Source organism: Rana temporaria, chromosome 9 (assembly GCF_905171775.1).
Source record: "Rana temporaria chromosome 9, aRanTem1.1, whole genome shotgun sequence".
In the NCBI taxonomy this organism is placed as follows: domain Eukaryota; kingdom Metazoa; phylum Chordata; class Amphibia; order Anura; family Ranidae; genus Rana; species Rana temporaria.
In genome coordinates, this window is record NC_053497.1 from 161452215 (window position 1) to 161473254 (window position 21040).

The window sequence follows — 21040 nt, forward strand, 5'->3', positions numbered from 1 at the left end:
TGGTGTGGTCAGATGCTTTGAGGGCAGAGGAAAGATCTAGGGTCTAATAGACCCCATTTAAAAAAAAAAAAAAAAGTACCGGTCACTAACTATTACTATCATAAGGGATATTTACATTCCCTGAGTTAACAAAAATGGTGAAAAATAAAATTGAAGGAACAGTTTACAAATAAAATAAAAAAAGCTAAATAAATATATATAAAAAAAAAAAAGCATCCCTGTCCCCCCCTGCTCTTGCGCAAAGGCGAACGCAAGCGTCGGTCTGAGTCATATGTAAACAGCAATTGCACCATGCATGTGAGGTATCACCGCGAAGGGCAGATCTAGGGAAGTCATTTTAGCAGTAGATCTCCTCTGTAAATCTAATGTGGTAACCTGTAAAGGCTTTTAAAGGCTTTTAAAAATGTATGTAGTTCGTCGCCACTGCGCGTTTGTGCGCAATTTTAAAGTATGTTGTGTTTGGTATCCATGTACTCGGCCTAAGATCATCTTTTTTATTTCATCAATAATTTGGGCAATATAGTGTGTTTTAGTGCTTTAAAATAAAGAAAAGTGTATTTTTTCCCCCAAAAAATGTGTTTGAAAAATCGCTGCGCAAGTACTGTGTGTAAAAAAAAAAAGCAAAACCCACCATTTTAATCTGTAGGGCCTTTGCTTTAAAAAATACATAATGTTTGGGGGTTCAACTTAACTTTCCTGCAAAAAAAAATATGTTTTTATGTAAATAAACAGTGTCAGAAAGGGCTTTGTCTTCAAGTGGTTAGAAGAGTGGGTGATGTGTGACATAAGCTTCTAAATGTTGTGCATAAAATGCCAGGACAATTCAAAACCCACCCAAATGACCCCATTTTGGAAAGTAGACACCCCAAGCTATTTGGTGAGAGGCATCTCAAGTCCATGGAATATTTTATATTTTGACCCAAATAAATATTATTATTTTTTTTGCGCAAAATTGTTACTAAATGATATATTGCTCAAACATGCCATGGGCATATGTGGAATTACACCCCAAAATACATTCTGCTGCTTCTCCTGAAGCAGCAGAATGTGAGACTTTTTGGGAGCCTAGCCGCGAACGGGTGCCCAAAAACCAATCACCACCTTCTGGCTTTCTAAGGGTGTACATTTTTTATTTCACTCCGCACTACCTATCACAGTTTCGAAGGCCATAAAATGCCAAACTAGCACAAAAAAAAAAAATGCCGAAATAGCACAAAAAAACAAACAAATTACCCCATTTTGGAAAGTAGACACCCCAAGCTATTTGCTGAGAGGCATGTCGAGTCCATGGAATATTTTATATTTTGACACAAGTTGCGGGAATATGACAAACTGATTTTTTTTTTGCACAAAGTTGTCACTAAATTATATATTGCTCACACATGCCATGGTTATATGTGGAATTGCACCCCAAAATACATTCTGCTGCTTCTCCCGAGTACGGGGATACCACATGTGTGGGACTTTTTGTGAGCCTAGCCGCGTACGGGGCCCCGAAAACCAAGCACTGCCTTCAAGATTTCTAAGGGCATTTAATTTCACTCCTCACTACCTATCACAGTTTTGAAGGCCATAAAATGCCCAGATGGCACACAACCCCCCAAATGACCCCATTTTGGAAAGAAGACACCCCAAGCTATTTGCTGAGAGGCATGTTGAGTCCATGGAATATTTAATTTGTTTGCCCCAAGTGATTGAATAATGACCAAAAAATAAATAAAAAAATGTACAAAACGTTGTCACTAAATGATATATTTCTTACACATGCCATGTTTTTTTTTGTCATTATTCAATCACTTGGGACAAAAAAAAAATATTCCATGGACTTAACATGCCTTTCAGCAGTTTCCTTGGGGTGTCTACTTTCCAAAATGGGGTCATTTGGGGGGGGTTTTGTACTGCCCTGCCATTTTAGCACCTCAAGAAATGAGATAGGCAGTCATAAAATAAAAGCTGTGTAAATTCCAGAAAATTTACCCTAGTTTGTAGACGCTATAACTTTTGCGAAAACCAATAAATATACGGGGTTTCGAGGGCCTTGGTACCACCTTAATTTGGTTAGAAGAACTAATATTTATAACTAGATGGGGGGGAAGAACTAGGAAGCATCATTCCCAGATCGGAGTGGGAAAGAGATTTCCTTATAAACATACAAGCTATCGATATCTAGTAGACACGAGGAAAGAAATTACAGAATTTTAACAAGACGGTATAGATGCCCAATAGATTTGCATAAGATTAATAACAAAAATGATGAGACATGCTGAAGATGTCACAAAAGGTACAATGTCTCATATATGGTACTACTGCCCGGAAGTGTTGATATTCTGGACTAAGATTTATAATTGTAGCATTACCCCCAGTGGAGCTGCTGGATTTTTGGGCAGCGTGTTACCTCGTGGCTCCTCCGAAATTCCTTGGGGTGAATGATGTGTATTGCATGTAGTAGAAGTAAAGGAATGTCCAGACAGGTGCTCTTTGCTGTGCTCTTTATTACCCAGCTGGGTAAAAACAGTAAAACTTGTGGTGAGGAAAGTAAGGCTGAAGAAGATAGGAGAATAGCAGATTCAGGCGTAATGATAGGAAACAGTCCTGCTCTCAAACGTAACACGTGTTTGCACCACTCCCGTCGGAATGGGTTTAGTGTACCCAGACAGGCCCCTCTCACTGACCTGGCAGCCGGAGTATCACTTAGACAATTGTAGGACAATTGTAGGTCTCTGCCACAGACCCTCCCCGGTGAACTTGAACTTGGAAGAAAGTCTCTGCCACAGACCCCTCTCAATGAGCCTCAGAAAGATACCTCTGCCACAGGTCCCCTCTAGGTTGAATTCTTGGAGATATGCCTCCTTAATTGAGTTACGTCTGGATCGCCTTCAACTTGTCGCCCAGGTACCGACCAACAGGTGATCAATCTCTCGGTGTCCGGCCATCTCGATCCCCGGTGGTTTGTCCAGGCCCTTTGGACCACCAGCCTCTCAATGGCGCTCCTCAGAATGACTCCCCACCGAACAGCAGTACAGCTTGGGATCCTGGGATCCTCAAAATGGGAACCAAGTCACTCACTGGGTCCCCGCGGCTGTTCAGATGCTCCAGGTCAGCATGGCCCCGAAACCAAAAACACAGAGTGGCACGCACGCCTCGGCGAGGTGGGCCATAACGCCGGGGCGCCGTGGTGCGGCCACCCTAAAGGTGACGAAGAAGACCCAGAACCAATGGCGTCTACCCCATTAATACCCCTCCCGAGCATGCACCGTATTTTGCTACTAACAATCTGGATCAGAGTTTAACTACACTCTGATCTACCCTTAAATTTAACTAGCACCAGTACTATAAAGTACATAGGCACTACATAATATACATCATAAAATCAAACGGATTAATATTGAGGTACTGGTCTCTCTGTTGTCTAGGATTCCAGGATCCATAAAAAAGATAAAAAGGGGCCTTCTAAGACATATGTTGGTAGCAGCGCGCACAATTATAGCCCAGAATTTAAAGAAAACCAGGAAGCTTTCAACTGGGGAACGGATATGCAAAATGAGCGAGATGCATACTCTGCAGAAGACGCTAGAATCAGAAGCGGGCCTTAAAGAACAAAAACTTTAAGGACATGGCAGCAATGAATAGAATTTAGAGCCTCTACGCTAATATCAACATATACAGTATATAGAGTTTCATGTCAGGGAACACCCCCTTCCTGTCCCTTCCACCCTTGCCCCTTTCCTTCTTTTCTCTTTTGTTTTATTGTCGATGTGTAGTCGTTATGTCTGGATATAGGGAATAATGAGTGCAGGATTTAAATTGGTACGCGTGTGATAAATTACAAAGGGACTTTTAGTAAATAATTAGCGGTTATGCAACAAGATAAGACAAGATTTATATATGTATTAAAATGAGAATGGGTGGGTAATGGGTTATGATAGTTATTGTATATTTGTATTGTTTTGTGTAAAATGAAAAATGTATAAATAAAGATTATAAACACATGGGAACAATAGTGGCTCAGTACTATTTCTAAGCCTTTCGCAATCCGTCATAGCACTAGACAAGGTTGCCCGTTGTCACCATTACTGGTTTGCTCTAGCCATTGAGCCCCTGGAGCAACTCCTTAGAATTTCCCCCAAGTTACGAGGTATCTGGATTGCTTCTTTAGAAGAACGTGCATCACTTTAAACAGATGACATGCTTTATTTGTCCAATTCTTGCATTACAATCCCTATGATACTACAAATGATCCCTGGGGTTTTCTCCGGATTTAGGGTCAACTGGGCCAAGTCAAGTGTGTTGTCTGCAGATCGGTCCAATTCTTTTACTCTCCCGACAAACTGCCCATGACACATTATTCTTTTAAATATTTAGGAGTTACGGTACAGCTTCCAGTATCTATGTATGTAGCAAACAACCTCTTAAGCCTCCTTTAAGAAAAAATTCGCTAGTTGGGAAAAATTGCCCCCGACTCTGATGGGAAGAGTTGATCTTTGCCCAAATTTTTGTATATGCTTTCAAATTGTCTGGTATACATTCCTAAAAAAAAAAAAAAAAAATCAGGAAATAGATTTTCTCCTTTCATCATTTTTATGGCACCCTAAAAACTCTAATTTCAGTGGAAACTCTGCAATTGCCTACCTCTCAAGAAGGTCTAGCACTACCAAACTTACAGAATATATATATATATATATATATATATATATATATATATATATATATATATATATATATAATATGCCTCCCAGCTTATCAATATACATTAGTGGCTTTTCCCCCAGTTAAATAATGCAGCCACAGCAACAGAGGCTGCCTTGGTTTTTGCCTACAAAACTAATTTGATCTGTACGATAACTCTTGGTCTCTGAAGGCACCAATATGTTAAGACTCATTAAAAATGTATGGCCACTGACTTTCATCCCCGACTACTCCCACACCATCTCCCCATGCAATTTTTTTTTGCTTTGCCCGATGCATGCTCTTGAGCATCAAAGCAGCTAAAATATGTGCACCAGTTATATGACCAGGGCCAATACAAAGCCTTTTCTCAACTGCAAGAATTTGGGGTTCCACACTCATGGCATTTTAAATATCTGCAACTGAAACATGCCGCCATGGCACAATTCGGTCTCAATGATGTCCAATTTAGGAACTCTACCCTGCAAAAAGCTCCATTACAACCTGAACATACAGGGCTGATCTCTCATTTTTACAGAACCCCGACACTGGCCTTGAAATTAAAATGGTCATATATCACTGATCTCAGATGAAAATTGGGAGGAACTTTTCTATACTTATTTTACTACCACCATATCAGCTAGAGATCAACTTATTCAACTGTGTATCTTTCACAGAATATACTTTTAGGATGCATAAAAGATATAGCCCTTGTGACAGAGCCGCTCTCTGTCACTATAAGTTTATAGGAAAAGGTGAGTCTAATTAAGGATTAATGCAAGGTTCGGAATTAACATCTCTCCAGATTCTGCTAGATGCCTGCAACCTGACTCACTACACAGGTGTGCAGGGTCATTAAATAAATAGTCAGATCTGCAAATTGCTCATGGCTCTCGTTTTGGAGACAGCTTCCAGTTTGGTGTCTGGAAGGTCTCATCTGGGGTCAGGGGGCCCCAGCCAGAAGCCACGGGACAGAGGACTCATCAAGGGGTCAGAGGACCCTGACACAGGGCAGCGGATCTTGGTTTCAGGATTTAAGTCAGGTCCTATCAGGGGTGGCAGGAGAACCCCCAATTCCTAGGTCAGAGGTGGGCCAAGCAGCAGGGCGCTGCAACTGAAGGCTAGAGAGCCAAGTGTGTGTAAACGGCGCTGTTGCCGTATTGGTATAAAAAGAGGTACTCATCAAACCAGAAACTGTGATATCGGCCACATCCCTGGGTGACATATGACAGAAAAGGGTATAACCCCTAAATGGGACCCATCCACACTGGGACAACGCCACCTTGATCCTCCCGGTCTATTTAGACCAATGAGGGGAACTGCCTAAGGAAAAGTTTTGGAAATTTGGGCAGGACATTACGCAGCTGGACAAATACCAGCAGGTCCTGGACCCTTTCATTTTCCACCTCTCGGAAATAGACAGCTAGGGCTGGGTTGGACGCTATACTTTCATCCTCCCCCTGACACACCTTTTTGGACTAAGCCTGAACGATCCTGGGTGAGATCCACTCCCATCCCACCAGTGAACTGTAACCTGCACTATTCTGCTCCTGTGGACCCCGATGAGGGTTTCGAATAAAACCAGAAACGCGTTGGGCTACTTTACTTCGCCCATTGGAGAATGCTTTTATGTTATGTACTGTTTGTACTTTTGTGAATTTTCTGCCTTCATTGGCACACACATTGTCTTTGGTGTTATTTTTTATGTGCACTTTGTTGTTTTTATGCACTTAGGTGCACACAGTGCGTTTGTACCAAGTGCTAACATGCTTACCCTGTCCAAATAAACATTGTTTTTATACTCACTGTGGTTGGCTTATAAAGTACCTTTTAGGGGGTATATCCTTTCCTGTCATCTGTTGCCGTATTGGGTTCCACGCTGGAGCGCATACTGCGACCGCGCGATATCGCCCGGCGCCGCTTGGAACGCGGAAGTGCCGAATGCAATCAGCACTGCATTCGGCACACATGTCTCGCAACTATAAACAGAACGGTGTGTATTACACACGCCGTTCTATTATTGTCAGCCGTATCGGCCACGCTACAATCCTGGTACCATCGCTCCCACGCTGGACATCAAGACAGGCTGCATCTTCATGGACACCTAACTATTACCCTTACTATGTCCAGGCTGCCATTGCTGGGGACACCTGAGAGATCGTCCCTGACACCATACACTACGGAATACTTTGCTGTTAACTTCAAGCCCTGCAAAACAGATAAGTAGTAATTGTTCCATCTAGTAGTGCTTTAGAAAGACCTGCTACATATATTGCTTCTAAACATTCGTTGTATATAACTCTGGCTTTCTAGATACTAACATACTTCTTAGGACTGACTGTTGTGTTACTGGCTGTTTGCTGTGGAACATCTTAAAGGAACAAACACTCTCAAAATTACCTGAGCTATATATGCCTTTCTTACTCAACTATTAGTTGCCATCACAAACCCTATTTACTACATGCTTGACATAAGTGTTACTTATTTATGGGCCCATGCCCTAAGTTATTGAACATGTTCGCCTTATCTTTTCTATGCCAAGGGTTGAGGTATTTCATACCTGCTCCCTTAGTGGCCTAATGCATTTCATTATGTTTAAGTGATATGATGTAGAGAACCCCCAAACTCCTGTTCTCTGATTGGAGTGACGCCTGGGGTCCAATACTGAATTCTCACATAACATAGAGAAGTGCATTGAAATCCTTGTTAACCGCAGTTGTGGTTCACTCCCGTTCACCAGAGTTGTTACAGTGTGCGAAAGAGCTGAATGACAGTAAAAAAAACTGGTAAGAGGAGCAGCAGTGCTGCCAACACGTAAGCCAGGTGGCTTGGTATTTTCGTTAATTGTTTTGTGGAAAAAAACCTGCGTGAACAAATGCTGTACAAGTGAACTTTTCTTTTACTCAATAAAAGTGGGCTGCCACATCCTAAAACTACAGTTTGGACTGGCGCAGCTCATTGTGAATGCACCTGCTACTTGACTTTAATTACCCCAATACTACATCCTGCATTTCATAAATGCCATAAATGTCAGGGGGACCTGCTTCACATGCTTTGGGACTGCAAGAAAATAAGACCATTCTGGTCTAAGGTGACCCTGTTTTTAGCTAAGAATTTTGACTTCCCTAATGTATGTAATCCAAAATCGCACCTACTGTTCAAAGTTCATGTACAAAAGGGCACAATAGACTACTCAACACTAATGCTGTGTACACACGACTATTTTTAATGGTCTGGAAAAAATAATTTTTCTCAACCAGATTATTGTTAAGCCTGCCTTGCCTACACACGATCGTTTTAAAAAAAAATGCTCTAGCAAAGCGCGGTGACGTACAACACGTACGACGACACTTTAAAGGGGAAGTTTCATTCGGATGGCGCCACCCTTGGGGCTGCTTTTGCCGATTCGCGCTTTTCAGTCTTCGCGCTTTTCAGTCTGTTACAGTGTGATGAATGTGCTATCTCCATTACGAACGCTAGTTTTACTAGAACGAGAGCTCCCGTCTCATAACTTGCTTCTGCGCATGCGTGTTATTTCCACGTCGTTGAAGGTTCAGAGGTATTCAGGTTTTATTCAATATACACCTTATACATTATTTATTTATTGTTTTTGTTTTTATATATAAAATACAAACACTCAGCAAGGTTTAATTCCAGTGCCACCTCTTCTCTTATACCTCACTTTATCTAACAGGTGGAGGCTCTGGTATATAGTTAGCGGTCTGCAGTTTTCCATAGCAGGCGTTCCATCATCACCTGCTTTTTTTCCCCGACATTAGCGCGCCACAGCAGCTTATACATGCAAGTCAAATAAAGTTTTTTCACATAATGGACCAATTTTTTACAGATGCTTCAGTATATATTATTTATATGTACTTTTTTCCATTTCATTTTGATTGATGAGAATTATTACATTATGGTAAGCAACAATAGTTAGTTGCTACCAAGCTAAATTAATTAATATTGGGACCGTTGGTCCTCTAGTAGGCCTATTTAAATTTCATAGTATACCATCTCTTCTTACGTTTACCACCATGCTTAGCATACCATCAGTCATTGAGGAATACACTTTCGACATTTTATGACCCACTCTATATATTCCTCACTGTAGGCCCATTGGTTGGATGCGGACCCTAAGGGTCATCTGTGCTGCTGTACACCAACACAGTGCATAAACTGCTGTTGCTGGAATGTACACACCTCACAAATTGGGAGGACTATCGATCATTTTGGAGGTACTTACCTGCTCTATGTTGACGCGAAGTTTCCGATGATGATGTTTATTGCAATTGTTGGATATTACTTATATGTTTCTTTATTTTGTATTTTGCTTTTCTTAATTTCTGTTTACAATGACCTTTTGAACAACTTACATAGTCTCTTGCATGATGGTGCAGTACTATTTGTTTACTCATGTAGTTTTTATCCATTTTAGATTGCTAAATATATCCATGTGTCCCTGAAGAAGCCCATAAGGGGAAGGGCGTGGCTTGCGCGCGTACGAGAATGGACGCCTGAGCCGTGAGCTCCGCCATCCAGACCAGACATCGAGCGACTACCGGGCCAATCGGCCGCTACAACTAGCACCACGGACACGGATCCGTCTCCCCCGAGCCCCGCCGACACCATGACCCGCAAACGGTCGCAAGAACGCGGCCCAAAAAGGCTAGAATCCTTCTTCCAGCCCCGCCGGAAAAACCAAGATGACGACGGAGGTACAGCGCGGCAGATGCTGAACTACTCGGATCTCCCTGCAGCCCATCCACAGGATCTGATGCCCCTGCAGCCGCATATCTTCTCCCCTGACCCCTCACCAGCTACGCCGGGGACGCTGAGCCCAGCCAAATCGAAGATGAGGATGGATCATTCTAGTCAGGCCTCGGTCACAGTAAGTACAGGCCTGCATAATGACTCAGCTATATCTTCTTTGCATTCCTCCATTGCCCAGTTCCCGACTACGGGACAGCCGGTGCTGGACACCACAATGAAGGACATGCTCATGACTTTGCAGTCCTCCCTTATGACTAACTTATCGTCACTGATAAACACGTTTTCCTTAGAAATGAAGCACATGGACAACAGAATGCAATTCATGGAAACCAAAATGGTGGACTGTGCTGACACGGTTAATGAGCTAGTAGACGCTTATGCTGAGCAAAGAGATGACAATTTATGGATCAAAGCGAAGCTCGCCGACCGCTCCAGACGCAATAATATTAAAATACGCGGGGTCCCTGAGTCCGTTCAGCCCAAAGAGCTGCATAACTATGCCAGCACCATGTTTTCTAGCATGCTCCCTGAGCTTTCCCCAATTGAACTCACCATAGACCGTATCCACAGGCTCCCTAAGCCCCGCCATCTTGAAGCAGATGTTCCCCGGGATGTTCTAAGGGTTCACTTCTTTCAAGCTAAAGAACAGATTCTTTTGAAAGCAAGGGAAATTTCCCCGCTTCCGGCGCCATACTCAGATATCCAGCTGTATGCGGACCTGTCCCAGTACACGCTCCAGATGAGGAGACAGCTGAAGACAGTCACGAAAGCCTTGCACAACCACAAGATCATATACAAATGGCGTCATCCGGCGACCATCTTGGTCACCCATAACGGGATACCCCACACCATCTCTACTTTGGAAGGAGGCCTGAAGCTTCTGCACACCTGGGGAATCCTACCGGAAACCTCCCGCAACCTGCCAGAATACAGCGGGGTCCCTAATCCGTTTACCTTTGGAGTCGACAAGGGGAAGATCAAAATGCAACACCCGAGACGCCACGCTGAGCAACCACCATGTCCGGTCTGGTCACGCGATCTACCATCTGCTCACTGAACTTTCCCCCTGCTTGTTGTCAGCTGCTCGATAAGAGCTACCTGTTGCTGACGTACCTGTTGATCCCTCTTGGAGGGTGATAACTGTTTCTTTTTTTTGTTTATTTTGTTTCCTTTTTTTTTCTGGATATACCGCTTGTCCTTAGCGCTTCCACCACCGAGACCGGTGAGCATGTCACCTGCGCTAGTGGCACAGACTGTATTGACTCACTGTGGGCATTCACCTCTGCTTTTATTTCCCACCCTCTAGCACCTTGATCTTGCCCTGATACCTGACCTGCCTGACCATCAGCCTCCTCGTCCAAGCTGTCCACATCCCTCGGATCTGAGCTGTCCCGGTTATTAACTTGTAAGTACTGCTACTTATTTAGAACTCTCTCCTCACGGAAAATGGGGATCAAGATCCTCTCTCTTAACGCCAAAGGGCTTAACCACCCAGTGAAAAGGGCGTCTTTGTGGAAATCATCACTTGCCCACAATTGTGACATTTTGTGTGTCCAAGAGACCCACTTTGCCCTGCATGCCTCTCCTAGGTGTTGCCATACACCGTTCCCACATGTGTTTCACGCCTCCTTCTCCAAGAAGCAGCAAGGAGTGATGATCGCCGTCAGGGATTCTGTTCTTTTCCGACTGCACCAATGTATCACAGACCCGGACGGTCGGTATATTTTTCTGAACTGTGAAATCAACAATGTGCCTTATACCCTGGTCTCCCTGTACGTCCCGAACTAGGGTCAAAAGACCTTTCTTAGGAAAACAATGAAGGCAGTCCGTAAATTCCAAAAGGGACACTTACTTATATGCGGAGACTTCAATATGGTTCCAAATAACACCATGGACTCCACGGCCGGGCCTCCGCACCGGACTTCCAACTTGGAATCCTTAATTTCTTCCAATGATATGTATGACGTGTGGAGGTGTTGTCACGCGAGCGAGAGGGATTTCACGTTCCTGTCGCCGCGTCACAACACCTACTCAAGAATTGACCTGTTTTTGGCTGATAACTGGTTGTTGCACCGAATTTTGGGCTCTGACATCCATACCACCACCTGGTCAGACCATGCCCCCATTAGCCTAACCATTACTGACGATTCGGCCCATTCCACTCCCTACATATGGAGAGTCAATAACTACCTCCTTACTACCCCTTGCTATTCTACGCCCATCAAACAGCAGCTGGAAGAGTACTTCTCTCTTAATCAAACCTCTGTATCTGACCCGCTGGTGGTGTGGAACGCCCACAAGGCAGTAATAAGGGGGGGTTTTCTCCAGATGGGAGCTAGGGCAAAGAAAAGCAGGAATAGACGATTAGATGACCTCACGAGTGCCTTAGCAGCTGCAGAAGCCCTCAACAAGACTAACCCCTCCCCACCCCTACAGTCAAAAATGTTTACACTACGACACGACCTACGTGCCGTTCTCCTTGAAAAACATGAAAAGTCGTAACAGATTTCTCAAAGCCACATCCTACTCGACAGGGAACAAAACCAGTAAAGCAATGTCCTTCAGGGTCAAGGGCCATAGGACCAAAACAAAGATACCTTACTTGCTTCATCCCCTCTCCAACGAAAAACTCCTTAAGCCCCAATCAATGCCTTTAGTGCGTACTACGAGGACCTGTACAACCTCAAAAATGACCCCTCCACCACCCAGCCCTCTCCTGCCATGATCAAATCGTTCCTGGACAGTGTTAATCTCCCGACTGTCAGCCCTGCGCAGCTTTCTACTTTGAACGACCCTTCTCTATCAATGAAATACTAAAAGTAATCAATACCCTCCCCTCCTCCAAATCCCCGGGCCCAGATGGCTTTACTGGGGAATACTATCGCCAATATCAACATGTCTTAGCCCCAACCATGTGCCGCAACTTCAAGCTGGGTGTGGGTGCAGCTTCCTTCCCTGCTGAAATGCTTGCTGCTATGGTGGTAACCCTGCCTAAACCAGGCAAGGACCCTGTCTCCCCGAAGAATTTCCGCCCTATTTCATTATTGAATGTGGATTTAAAAATATATGCCAAACTTATAGCCAACAGATTAGAAAACATTCTCCCCTCTCTCATATCTCCAGATCAATCGGGATTTACCAAGGGGCGACAGGCCTCAGATGCCACTCGGCGGATGATTAATCTCATACATCACGTTGAAACCACCAAAACGCCTTCTCTGCTTCTATCCTTAGATGCAGAGAAGGCGTTTGACAGGGTCCAGTGGGGATATATATCAGCGGTCCTGACCAAGTTTGGTCTAGTCGGTGGCATTCATGATGCCATCATGGCTCTGTACTCCAACCCCTCGGCTCGAGTGTTCTCGACGGATGCCCTCTCCACACCTTTTCAGATCTCCAACGGGACGAGGCAGGGCTGTCCCTTGTCGCCCTTAATATTTTATCTTGTAATGGAACCCCTTGCAGAGAATATAAGATCCAATGTAACCATATCTGGCGTACGTGTTGCAGGTGTAGATCACAAAATCAGCCTGTTCACGGATGATGTGATCCTCATGATCACCGACCCTGATCACTCCCTGCCTGAGGTCCAGAGGACGCTTGCCTGGTTCAGTGATGTCTCCTTTTACAAAGCCAACGAGACAAAATCATATATGCTTAACCTGGGCCTGGATGACCCTACTAATAATCGGATAAAACTCAAGTTCCCATACGTATGGGCAGAGAATAGCATAACATATATGGGAATCCAACTTACTTGCGCTACGAAATCATTGTTTTCGACTAATAATTTACCGATGCGATCTAAACTGCAGGCGGATCTCACCAGGTTGGCGTCTTTTGAGTTCTCATGGCTGGGCCACCTGGCGGCGTTTAAAATGTTCAATCTCCCTCAAATATTGTACCCCTTTCGAACTATCCCCATCCCTATCCCCCTTAGGTACTTCGCCTCGCTGCAATCGATACTCTCACAATTCATCTGGAAGGGAAAGAGAGCCAGGTGTAGTCATATTCAACTGGTGAAACACCGTTCGGCGGGGGGGGCTGGGATATGTCAATTTCCGGGATTATTACATGGACTCAGTTCTATCGCAAGCTAGGGAATGGCTCCTATCCTCCCCTCACACTTTGGGGTAAAATAGAAGAATCCTCGGTTCTGCATAATAACCGCTCGGCATGGCTGTTTGCTACCATGATGGGGGCGAAGGCTCCTCCCCACCCATCCCCGACCATGCGAGCGACTTTTAAGGCTTGGACCCGACTTACACAGTTGCCCACGACCCACGCTCCACACTCCCTATAACGATAGAGACCATACAAATCCTGATGGTATCCACATCCTACTCCCGTTGGAAAGCCAAAGGGTTAGTTCACCTATCCAATTTGACTGATGGGGACAATCTCAAGCCCTTTTCGGACCTCCAGAAGCTTCACCACCTCCCAGACTCTGACCTGTTCCTTTACTTACGTACTCGGCACTGTCTCCTCTCACTAGCAAAGTGGACCTGTACGATCCCTCAAAAAGCATGGATCTATTATAGATCCCCACGGTTCATAAAAAGGGGATATCGATATTCTATCATTTGTTTGGCTCTAAGACTACCTTTACTAGCTGCACAGCACTGACTAAGTGGGAGAGGGACTTGGGACAAAGCTTTCCACTAGACCAGTGGGAAAGGGCTTGCCTTTCCACTTACAAGGCCACATGCTGTTCCACCCTATGGGAACTTGCACTTAAGCTAACCTATCGTTGGTACTTAACCCCTGACAGACTGTATAAATTCGATGTCTCACTTGGAAACACATGTTGGAGAGGCTGCGGTAAAAAAGGTGATTTGCTCCATACACTATGGGAATGCCCGAAACTTACCCTCTTTTGGCATCTAGTATTTCAACTCCTCTTTGACGTCACACACATGACGGTAGACAGACACCCGTCCTTGGCACTACTTTCTTTGAATATTGACCATTTCCCCAACCCTTCGAGGATGATTAGGATTCATATACTACTGGCCGCCTGCCTTAGCATTACTAGGAAGTGGAAGGATCCGGATTCTCCCACTCTCCGTGATGTAATCCACACCACACATACTCATTTTATATATGAAACAACTTTAGCTTTAGGTCACGGTAGTAGGGAGAAACAACTCAAGAAATGGCAACAATGGACTGACTGGATAGGCTCTTCGGGCCTCAGCGACTCGCTCACCTCTTCTCTTTGAATGACCCATTTACATGACCCACACCAATACATTGTGTGTTGCCCTTCGCCCTCTCTATGCTCTACTTAGGCCTCGGAGACGGATATGGGGAGAGGGGGGCTATCCTCCCTGGGCACAGAATGGTACCCGTTAGGGGTGCTCGGGGGGTGGGTGCCCCGCCTTCACCCTCATGTGAGGGGAATACGCTTACAAGACAGTCGCTGAGTAATATGTTATAATGTGTTATAGTATGTTATAGTCTGTTGACTATTTGAGCCTCAACTTCTGTGGTTTGATCCCTCTTCTGTTGCCTGTGCCATGCACTGCCTTCTCGGGCACATGGTGGAACGATACCTTGTGCTATTTTGATGTTACTTTTGTTGTGGAGAGAAAACTGTAAGAAAACTGTTGTGTATGTACCTTTGATTCTGTACCTTATGATAATTACCAATAAAAATCTATTGAGTAAAAAAAAAAAAAAAAGAAGCCCTCAAGGGCGAAACATGTAGAACCAATAGCATGGGATACGTATATAAGCTCCTGCACGGTGTTGTTACTCTCCTTTGTGTGATTTTCATACTGGTGTCTTTTGTACAATCAGATTTTATTTATTTATTAATAAATATTTATATTTTTATAATATCACGATTTCTGAATGATTCCTGTGGTTCTGAATTCAATGATTTTTTTTTCAGCATATATATATATATATATATATATATATATATATATATATATATATATATATATATATATATATATATATATATATATATATATATATATATATATATATATATATATATACACACATACATACATACATACATACACATATATACATACATATATACACACACACACACACACACACACACACACATTTGAACTACCCAATATGCATCCATAAAGTCCAATGCCAAACCCCTTAATTTGGATTCCATATACATTTTTCTACTAGGGATGGAAATGCATTTGGCTATTGTTTATAGATGTGCATGCTCTATATACATGTCTCTATTTCTATAAATCTGGGTGCATTTAAACACCCGCCCAATATATCTATAAAGCATTAGCACAATTTTTCTTTGATATACCCTTTATACTTCTTTTTCCATTTGGAAACCACATTAATCATCAATCTCGGATTGATTATATGTAATGTATTATTAGGAATATTTCATTTTTGAATTTTCCTTCTTTCATGTGAAATGTATTCTTGTACTGAATTTCTGTGTTTCTTTTCTAAGGAAACTTTGTTATCAGGTACCCTTGATGGGACAAATTTAGACAGTTTGGCCTCAGCCTGTTGTGGGCCTGTTGGCAATATGGCAGGATACTGTGGTAAGGAATGGGAAGGCTTTGTAGCAGATGTGAGGAATCAAGGATGAGGCATCTGAAGAGGATGCCAATCTTTTTTTTCTTGGGACTTCAACGACTAGTAGAGAAAAAAAAAAACAGACTATTCTGGCACAAATATTTTTTTGAGCAATATATAGCAAACAAAATAGTACCTAGGGGGCTACGTATTCAGATTTAGGAAAGTGGAAACAAATATCAAAGAAGCTTGGGAAGCAAACCTACAAGCCTGTTCCATTAAAATGATGCAAGTTCTATGTGAACAGTATGTAAATGACATCAAGCAGGTAGATAAAGAAATAAGAGAATGGCAAGAAAGTCACAGCAACGTTACCACATATACTGGTTACAATAATTGTGATAAACAATTAAAAGAACATCTGATGAAATATGCGACGACTCATCAAATCAAAAGAAACTACATTTCAAAGAGGCAAGTGGGCGTATGATAACGCCCAAGCCTATAAATGGACAAATAACAATCAGCAACTTAATAACAGCAAAAAACCTTCTGTGTATAAAGAATTCCCCCCTAGAGATTTAGATAGAAGAGTATCGGACACTTCATCTATGTCTTCGGCCTCCTATGTCCCCATAAGTCGCCGAAATGAAACTGATAAAAAACGCAAAAATGATATGGACAGTAGTCTGCAAGAGGTCTCTAGATCTCAATTTCCTCTTAAGGATAAACACTTGCGCTCCCAGAGTACGTGGAAATCACAACCCCTCAGTACTAACACTACTAGCATACTTAGTAACACCTCTGTTGTACTGTCATCACCGACATTGGGAGTAAGCACAGTGTCCACACCTGCGCCTCCTAGGTCACATCAACCCTCACAAGAGCCATATACATCCAGCTCCAATTATATTGGGGATATACGGACGGCACCTATCTTTACAATGGAATGGAAAGCAAGTGTAACGCCTTGCACCATCTCACAAGAATTAAAAGTCCCGACCATCACGATAATGAGGGCCGGAACATTAACATCATCAATCTCTCTACCTACACTCTCTAAAGAACAGGAAATAGTACTGCAATTAGGCCTCTCCTTCTGTCCAGATGGTGAAGCCGACCAATTTGAATTGATCAAGGAACTCCATTTATTCGCCATACGACTTATGTATAAGGTTTTATACGATAAGCAACAAGATACTAATGTACCATTAGAAAATTAAACTCCAATCTCGATCAAGTATCTCTACAGGAACTACAGGCCTTGCAGGATCTCATGTCTCTTTGGGATGAGAGTAACCCTGAAGAGGAGGGATGGACATTCCAGATACCAGGAGTGGTCCCTGGGCGTCCATACAATCCAGGTCTAACAGGCCTGTATATGTGACCCCCAAAACCTACAAACCGAAATCACGATCATTTCCCGTTTTGCAGGGCAGTCCCAATATATGGGCTTTTGTAATACAGGTTACTAAAGCAATTGAAACGACTAACTGGAAGTCAGGTCCCCCCTCGAACATAAGTCCCAGTTTGAAAAGAGCCATCAATGATCTGCGCAACAATGACGACATAGTAGTTAAGCTCTCAGATAAAGGGGGTAATGTCGTCATCTTGAGCAGAGCAGGTTATGAAACAATGTGCCATGACATTCTCAAAAACAGAGACTGGTACAAACTGGTTCCGGCCTCCTCTGTTGCTCGGAGTATTGGGAAATACCGTGAGATCCTAAACCGAGCACACAGAACAGGCACCATAGACGATAAAACGCTACCGTTTTTGAATACAGAACATCCCACAACCCCCACTTTCTACGCACTACCAAAAGGTGCATAAAGGAGTTATTCCACCCCTGGGACGACCCATAGTGTCGGGATGCGGCTCACTCACAGAAAACATCAGTAGAATTATAGATTAGTATCTTTACCCCCACGTACAGGGTCTCTTCTCACATGTAAAGGACACCATTGAAAATTACAGACGCTCTGCTAATACCAAAAGGTGTATGGCTGGTTGCCATTGATATTGAAGCTTTATATAACTCCATCCCCCATTTACAAGGGATACAATTTATAAAGAAGCTTCCTTAGTGAGCGAGACAAGGATTCACGCAAGTATAATAATTTTATAGTTGAGATGTTGAAATTCATCTTAACTAGTAATATTTTCCTCTTCAAGTGCTCCCACTACCTCCAGGTGCAGGGTGTGGCTATGGGGGCGGGCTGTGCCCCCTCATATGCTAATCTGTACCTGGGGGGGTGGGAGCGCGACCTATTTGGAGGAGAGGGAAATTATGTACCCCATGAAAATGTTTTGACATGGCATGGTTACATCAATGATGTCTTTATGATTTGGGCAGGATCAAAAGAAGGTCTAAACATCTTTTTGGACAATTTACAGAACAATGTTTATAACCTGAAGTTCACGCATAATTGCAGCCAAGAACGTATTACTTTTCTTGATGTGGAACTATTTGTAGATACAGGGGGGCAACCTGTGTTCAATACTATATAGGAAACCTACAGCAGGCAATAGCCTGCTACATGCCTCCAGTTCCCATCCCAAGTCCTTAGTTATCAGCATTCCCTTTTGTCAGTACCTGAGACTTAGACGCAACTGCTCGCAGGAGCAAGACTTCCAGAAAGAGTCTAAACAACTTTATGCTTGTTTTAAGGCTAGGGGTTATACCAAAAGCTGCCTACGCAAGGCCTATAATAAAGTGAACACTCAGGATAGGAATGCATTGCTCTATGCACCTAGAATCAAAAAGAATTCGAACACCACTCGGATAATTACTTGGTACAACCGACGACATATCTCAATTAGAAAAATGTACAATACATTTTGGTACTTGCTAACGTCAGATGAGAAAATCAGTAAGTTTATCAATATGTATCTGGAGATTACCTTTAAGCGATCGCACTCTATACGTGATAGTGTTGTATCAACTCAGACCATTCCAAAACCAACACAGGCACCTTTCCTTGTACCAAATGCAATTTCTGCAGGTTTATAATTAAGGGCCCAAGCATTGGTTTGCCAAATGGAGACATTTACAAGCCCAAGTTTCGGGCCACATGTCAAACCATTGGTGTAATATACATGATGAGATATAGTTGTGGTTGCTACATCCCCCCCAGATTGGTATTCCTTTCTATGTGGCATTACCTGAAGTCCCTGGTATTGAGGAAGCATGTGTACCAGCTATGGCTTGCAACTGCTATAATCATTAGGCCTTGCCACATACCTATTCACGGACAGGGGGCAGCATGTATGCTCTCTAGTTATGATTGCTGTATATTGATAAATCTAGATCCTGACCTTGGCTGCTTCAAATTACAATTTACCCCTATGCGCTTAGGGGGTATGCCTCCATTATACATTCCCTAAGTATGTTCTCTCAGAGTGATGCTCTGAGAGGATCGCAATCTCACACACTAGGCTGCGCCCGTGGTATAGGAAAATCAACCGCATCAGTGTGCAAGTGCCCTAAAAGTTGTTTTACAAAAACACTGACACGCATAACATTTTCACCTGTGTTGCTGTTGGAACTTCCAGAGTTTTGTGTAAACATCAAACGTCCTTCCAAAGTATGACTGCCATTGCTTTTGTCCATATTGCGGCAAATCTCTGCAAAAAAATATAGAACAGAATAAAAAAAAAATTGTTCAGAGACCCTGATCACTAAACAAATGTTTTTTTCTGTAAGATTGTAATGTATTTTGTGCATGTTTACCTGTAAAAAGCTTTTCTTGTGTAGACATCAAAAAAGCATGACACTGCTGCTGGATGCCTCCATTTTGGATGTAATGTCAGCAGCCCCAGCAGACTCACAGCTGCTACTTAAATTACATTTCTTTAAATTAAAAAATGTCCCATTGCTCCTTCTCGGACAGCTACAACAATATATAATATATAATATATATATATATATATATATATATATATATATATATATATATATATATATATATATATATATATATATATATATATATATATATAGTACTTCTTTACCATGGATTCCGTCTTTCGGGTAAAATAGAAAAAAATTGGGATATTCCCGAACTAGGAGTAGAATGCTGTTGCACAATGGGTTTATGTGAAGATTTAGGGTTTGAGTCGCTTTGTGGTCGCCATTTGTTGCCTTGTTTCTGTGATTATGTGTATACACCTCAATCATTGTAGTAGTATGGACATATACATATCTAGATCTTAGAGATCTTACACAAAAGAGGTAGTTCCATCCACAATAGACATTGATAGGGTTACATAATCTATACAAATTACACACCAGATAGTATTTACAACACAATGTACAGTGTAGGTTCACTGGCTTACATGATATTTAAAAATGACCAACAACCATATTTACAATACAATATAAAATGCAAATAGAGCGTTAGATTACCTATTAACGCTTGGTCACAAAGCATTATACCCCTCCTCCTTTCTGTACTGTGGCCAATATAATTCTCCCTAATTGGTCACTGTACATAGTAAATGTATATTGGGCACAGACTGATTGGATGAGTCAACGAAGGCTGTTTACTACCCAGGTGAGATGTGATCAGGGAAAACAAAAGGCCAACCTTTGAAGTTGAACTAATTACCGTAATACCAACACAACACACAATACTTTAAATATAATATCCTTCTAACTTAATTGCAATATTAATTACAGCTGTTAATGGAGATTTCACATAAACCCATTTTGCAACACTGTTAGGTAATAGCTGGAGTTTTTTTTTTTAAAGCGGAGTTCCACCCAAAAGTGGAACTTCTGCTTAAACTACTCCTCGCCCACATACATGCCACATTTGGCATGCAATTTTTTTGGGGGGGAGGGAGTGGGGGCTTCGGTAGGAGTGGGACTTCCTGTCCCACTTCCCCCTTCCGCACAGGGACCGCTTAGGCGACTTATCATATCGCCTTAGGTGGCCCCTCCCTGTAGGCGATCGCTTGGGACACGCGACAGGTTCCAGGCGATCGCCTGTCCACTCCTAGAACGGAGCACCACTCGTGCATGCGCAGTGAGTACCCAGCCGTGAAGCCGAAAGCTGTCACGGCCGGGTGTCCACAGTCAGAA

General features: G+C 42.9%; 1 protein-coding gene across 2 annotated transcripts in view; it reads right to left on the reverse strand.

Annotated features, from left to right (window-relative positions):
* The window catches only part of SCAI (suppressor of cancer cell invasion), a 1073481-nt gene that overhangs the window by 865011 nt on the left and 187430 nt on the right, over positions 1 to 21040 (reverse strand). For both annotated transcript variants that reach the window (XM_040324877.1, XM_040324876.1), the window contains exon 3: positions 19486 to 19581. In XM_040324877.1, coding sequence (XP_040180811.1) covers positions 19486 to 19581 — 96 coding nt within the window. The remainder of the gene's footprint in view (positions 1 to 19485; positions 19582 to 21040) is intronic.